Consider the following 6,148-nt stretch of genomic DNA (forward strand, 5'->3'; position numbering starts at 1 on the left):
CCCTATAGCAAAAGAACACTCAGTGTTGGAACAGACCTCTTTACACTTTGTTTATAAAAAAAATTAGAGTTTACAATATATTATAATTCAGGGTTTTTATTAAATGCTTGTTTGTTTGATAATACATTTAATTTGAGTGAGTTTTAATGAGCTAACAGAAGAGTGTTGGTGTAATACTGAGTTGAAGCAGCAGGGGGCGCGGTCGCCTCAGATCTGTTTAAAGAAGCAGGCCTTGTTGTGACAGCAACGACCCCTGGCTGCGTGAGGAAGAAAAAAAAAAAAAACACATTTCAGTCATTACAACATCTGAGGAAAGGTGTTTGATGCTTAACTCTGCCCGTCAGCCTCTCTGTTCAGCCGTAAGTACCTTTTAACAAAGACGTGTGTCAACATTCACACGTCTGTTTAAACTAACGCATGAATAAATGTCAGCAGGATGCGTGAAGGTGTCCAGATGTGTCTCTGCTCCCGCAGCTTTGCGTTAGCTCGTGTTAGCTTATAGCAACGCACACAAACGCACCTAAACCTTTCGCTGAAGCGTTTTACGGTCGGTAACGGGTAGATCTGAGCTAAGCTCAGGGCGTTTTTAGCCTTCTCTAATGAAACACAACAAACCGTTTGCGTTAATGTTCACAAGACAAACGCAGCAACTGCGATGAATAAATTTACAGAAAACGAAAGAAGGTTTAATCAGCTGTTTTACTGAATGTGTTTGTCATTATTACAGGGGACAGCTGTGCTGTCTCTGTGTTTTCACTACAACGTTCAACACTGGTTTTTTTGTTTTGTTTTATTAGTAATTACACATTAGTTACTGAATCACACAGAGAAAAAAAAAGACTTGTCTGCTTGTTTTGAACATTGGCCAGCCTCAGTGCTCCACCTATCTGCTGCACATATTTTAGGTTTCCTACATTTTAAATGAATCCAGCCTTCAGATCGACTCTGTCTTATTAGTTTTCTAATAAATGCGAGTTAATTTGTATTAATTTTTGTTTCAGTATTGAGCCTTTTACAAATGAGTTTATTTTTCAACCTTTGTGTTTGTCTATTTGGCTGGATTAGTCCCCTCTTCTGCCTAGGGTTGGGCAATATTGGCAAAAAAATTAATCGCGATTAATTGCGGTATTTAGCCGATAACGCTTAATTTGACAATTAATCCCCTGGAGTCCCTGGACAATCTTATGTCCTAGTCAAATGACCAATTTAGTGAGAAAGATTTGCTCTTCATAAAAATCTGTTCCAAATTGTGTTAAAATTACAGACTTCAGGCTATAAATCAAATTTTAAACTGTGTTGGTAGATAAATAAATCACAAAACTTTTTAAAATGTTTGTCATATTTGAAGCAGAGAGGAGCACCGAGCGCACTGACCGGGGAAATATCCAGTCAGTCTGCCTGGTGACATTAATCGTATTAATCGTCAAGTGCCAAAAAATAATCGATTAATGTTTTTCTGATGATTAATTGCACACGATACGATTATGCCCAACCCTACTTCTGCCTTTTATTATTCATGGTTTAGATGGTCACAGACAGAAAAAGAGGAGAGGATGGAAGGACAACTCTGTGGGAGAGAGAAAGAGAAAAAGATACTGCAGAATAAAATGCTCCCAAGCAAGTCAGAATAGCAGGATTGTTGTTTTTATGGCTGTGACCTTGAGGTTTGCTGGGTAAATCTTAATGTTAGAGCTGTTTGCTATGGTCTGGCACTGTTGATCTCTCACATTCATACCACGAAGCAGGATCTTGAAGCAATTATTACACTGTAAAAACACTGACATCCTTTATAAAGTTCTGTTTGCAGCTCAGTTTTTAATTACAGGTTGTTGCTTCTTGTTGGGATTATGTGCTGAAGGGTTTCACCGTTCTTTATTAAGTTACCAAGTGTTTCAACCACATCTTTAGTAGCAATTTAATACAGAAATCTAATATTTTACCTGATGCATTTGTTTATTTCTTTCCAAATGTGAGGACTGTGTCTTAACAGCACAACTTTAAAAAATAAAAACAATTGTTAAGTAATAGTTAATCTGGAAACCAGTTCCTCTGAGATTAATCTCGATTTTTATACTTAATTTTATCTTCTAGGGTCATGCATTATTTCACTCAAGTCAAATTTATCTCAAGGTGTTTGTTTTGAAGTATATCTTGAAAGTGAATAGTTTTCATAATCATTTCCTTTTTTTTCTTGACTTACCTTTCAGTTTGTGTTGGCTTTTACTGAATTTCTCTAAAGTATACTGAAATCTCAACACCTCAGGAATAAATGGATACACTTTGGGATGGTCAGAGTTGACAGAACATTATGACCTTGAACACAATTAAATGACGAGTTATAAAGACCTGGAAAACCCGTTCCCGTGATTAAAACACGCTTCAGGTCTAAACTAATTATAGACTTTATTAAATAGGGTGATTGCACCAAGTCACTGAGGTGCAGCTGAACTGGCTGTTGAAGACACAAGAAGTGGTTCTTCTCGTTGTGTCAGTTTTGACTGTTGCTGAGTCAGCTGTAAACACGGGTAAGGCAGGAAAAAGTGAAAAGCCTGCAATTGCAAAACACTGATTTCCACTTTAAACCGATTTACCTGTTTGTTCAGTATTTAGTCCAGAACAGCCTGTGTCAAATCTCATCTTGAATCAAATTTCACTCTATTGCAAATCTGCAGCATGAACATGTTTTGATGACATTAACAGATATGTTGTTGTGTTTTATAATATTTAGTTTGCTGTTTTGTGTAGAAGAGGTTTCAGTTGTGTGATTTACTTTATCCTCGTTTTATTAATCGAACCTGTTCGTGTTTTACGGCGGCACGATGGCTCAGCTGGTAGAGCTGTTGCCTCTCAGCAAGAACGTTGCTGGATCAAATCCCCGCCGGGGACCTTTCAGGGTGGAGTTAGCAGCATGTTCTTTCCGTGCATGCATGGGTTTTCTCTGGTTTCCTCCCACAGACCAAAAACACAACTGTTAGGCTAACTGGTATCTCTAAACTGTCTCCATATAAATTATGTTGCAGTAACTTGTAAAACTTGCTGTTTTAGCAATAAAATATGTTGTGTCTAATGAGTTAATTGCTTTTTTATTGCAGTTTTTTAATCATAATGCAGAGCTATTCAACTGGCGGCCCACGGGCCACATCAGGCCCGCGAGTGACCAAAGTTCGGCCGCCAATTGGTTCATTCATCTCTTAAGCCCAAACCCCCTTTTTTCTACTTTAATTACTCTAAGTTATTTTAGTTAAACATAGACATGTTTGGTATCTACAGAAACGTCAGAATCTTGGCTACGAACTGGTAAAAACCATTTCTATAAACACTCAAGACAGTTAAAACTACAACCAGTTGAAGATAAAACCATGAAAGTGAAAATAAAATTGTTTTAAAAACTTGGCAAGTCAGAGATGTCAAAATATTTTGTGGTAAATAAGAGGCATATGTTTCCTTTTTTGTTTTATCATTACTCCATAAATTAAATAGGGTTCTGTATGTTTTCATGATTAAATACAACAAAAAAAATTACTTCAAAGGTAACGGATCTTTGTAATACTTAATTTATTTACATAACAACTTTAATTGCTGGATGTTTGGCCCCTGAGCTGTTGGTCTGCATTAAAAACCTTTAAGCCCTGTTGGGCCCGGTACAGGGCCGACAAGAGAACTGAAGGAAATCTTCTAAAGTCATGTGGACTCAAAGGGTTAACTGTGGCCCCCAGAGCAATTTAGTTGAAAAGCCCTGTCATAATGTCATTTTTGTATTTTAACAGTTAATGAAAATGTTTCAGAATGTTCAAAATTTGTGTCAGCATGTGCATGAAAAAATCCACTGCATGTCGCGTAAATGTTCTAAAGGCCCTTCTGTCTGAAACATTTCATCATCTGGGGTTGTTTGACATCTTGGGAATGGTGCAAAACTTGTTTTCTTTGTGATTCAAACTTGCAAGCTTTCCTTATCTTTTCTGTTCTGTTTCTATCAAATCTTGGTCATCTCTGCAGGCTTGAAGAGGCGCTTCCTTAGCTGGCAGCACAGGGCCTTAAAGCTGTGGAAATCAATGGATCATGGTGGTAAGTGCAAGTATTATTTTTTTTGTCTCTTCCAGAAGAAGGTGCACCTGGACCAGTCCTGGACCAGTTCTTCTGTGTTTACCTGTGTCTCTTTCCTGTCCCTCAACCAGCTGGTCGAGGCAGATGGCCACCTGTCCTTAGCCTGGTTCTGCTGGAGGTTTCTTCCTGATTAGCAGGGAGTTTTTCCTCTCCACCGTTTGCTCAGGATGGGAGACTGTGATGAAGTGATTCAACACAATCTGCTGGTTTCTTCTTTAGATAATTCTTTTTATGTACAGTGCCCTGAGACAATGTATGTTGTAACTTGGCGCCATATAAATAAACTTGAAATAAACTTGAAATTGAAATTCTCTTGCAAAATATGAGAGGAAAATTTTCAAAACTGTAACCAAAAAGTAATTGGATTTGATTTACAGTGAAAATACCAGCTGGGATTGAGGAAGGCTGCTTTGGCACCTTTCTGTCTGTGCTGTGGTTGCTGTTGGCTCAAGTTGCAACTGACAGTCTATAAATAATGTATAAAGTCTGAGTCAGCTGACAGACTCTCATACTAATCAGGTGTTCATTGTATTTAGTAGATTATTTCCTTTCATTCTCAGGTCAGTTTGAGAGGGACAGCAGAACTATGTCACGGGTTTCTCCGGACGGGTTTGACCTCTGTGATAACGTAGCCATCTCTGAAGCTCTCACTGCCCAAACACAAAACCTCAACGAGACTCAAAGTCTCCCTCTTTCACAAAACGATGAAGAAGAAATGCTTGGCCTCGGTCGGAAAGCTTCTCTAAACGACAACGTGAGAGACGAGCAAGAGGAGGTCAAGAGAAAGGAGGAATGCACAGAAAGGAGGAGGGATGAGGATGAGGAGGAAGACACTGATGAAGTGATGAAGGAAGAAGAGGAAGAATCTGAGGCGTCAAGTTCTCTAATTTGCTGCCAGTCTCCAGATGTTCTCATGACTGATTCTTCATATTCAGAAACTGGTAGGAGGCCAAAAATGTTCATATTTTCATATTATTTCACAAAGTGTTTTCTTTTCTCATTCACCTTTTTATAATAATCATACTTTCATTGACCAGATGGAGGCAGCAGAACATCTTGAATAATTCATCGCTGATCAAATTAGATTTTCTTGTTGATTTACAGCTATTTGTTTATCCAGAGGAGACAAAAACATCATTGTTTTTTTGATTTGGAAACATATTTCTCCTTTAAGTTGTCAAAGTAGCATCCTCATCTTCCAACAGCTAGTCACTGACTCTGTCCTGATACCGTTTGTCCCTGTGAACCTCACAGTTGGTTCATCAGCCATAAAGAAATGAACTCAAAGAGGCCTGGTATCAGCATTGGCTCTGGGTGTTCAAATCACAATTTAGCACTTCAAATCATGTCTCCACACTTATCTGTGAGAACGTGTTTCCACATTCATCCCTCGAGATCAGATTTTAATTACCGTATTTATTCAAGTATAATACGTAAAATTAAATCCATAAAATCATCCATAAAGTTGGGGGGCAGTACTATACTCTGATAAATATTTTTACTTATGTRTTTTAACAGAAATATCAGCTTCATTCACAAAATGCCTGAGTCTGGAAATGAGACCGCGTCGTAAAAAGCAGTAGAAGTGAGCTCACCTGTGACACTCCTCCGTTCTTCAGAGTGAGATAATAACAGATCCAGGCAGGTGACATGATGTGAAAAAAAGAAAAAAAAGTAGTCCTGCACCTTAGTAATGATAACAAACTAATGACATTAGCGTGTGACCGGGCCGCTGCTGGAACAACAACAAACATGTTCGTCTGTAATGGCTGCCGTCTACCAGTGTTCTGAAAAAGTTTGTATCCCTGAAAAAACGTTTCCCCACCAGAGGGGGGCGCTCGTGAGTAGGAAGTAATCTGCTTTTCCCCCACAAGATGGCCCAAATCTCATGTGAAGTCTCTGACTTTTGTGTTGGCGCCTCCTGGTGGACTATGTGTAAAATGCCAGAATTCATATGATGCTGCTACAGCTGATATATATTTGTTGTCAAAATACCTTTTAGTACATATGTTGTTAAAACAACTGAAGCGATGTGATATAAAAT

General features: G+C 38.5%; 1 protein-coding gene across 2 annotated transcripts in view; it reads left to right on the forward strand.

Annotated features, from left to right (window-relative positions):
• The first annotated feature begins 272 nt into the window (after positions 1-272).
• cnsta (consortin, connexin sorting protein a) overlaps positions 273-6,148 on the forward strand; it is a 25,562-nt gene continuing 19,686 nt past the window's right edge. For both annotated transcript variants that reach the window (XM_014017194.1, XM_014017195.1), the window contains exons 1-3: positions 273-359; positions 3,997-4,065; positions 4,665-5,045. In XM_014017194.1, coding sequence (XP_013872648.1) covers positions 4,053-4,065; positions 4,665-5,045 — 394 coding nt within the window. In that variant the 5' untranslated portion in view covers positions 273-359; positions 3,997-4,052. The remainder of the gene's footprint in view (positions 360-3,996; positions 4,066-4,664; positions 5,046-6,148) is intronic.

This window comes from Austrofundulus limnaeus, unplaced genomic scaffold (assembly GCF_001266775.1).
Source record: "Austrofundulus limnaeus strain Quisiro unplaced genomic scaffold, Austrofundulus_limnaeus-1.0 Scaffold163, whole genome shotgun sequence".
In the NCBI taxonomy this organism is placed as follows: Eukaryota; Metazoa; Chordata; class Actinopteri; order Cyprinodontiformes; family Rivulidae; genus Austrofundulus; species Austrofundulus limnaeus.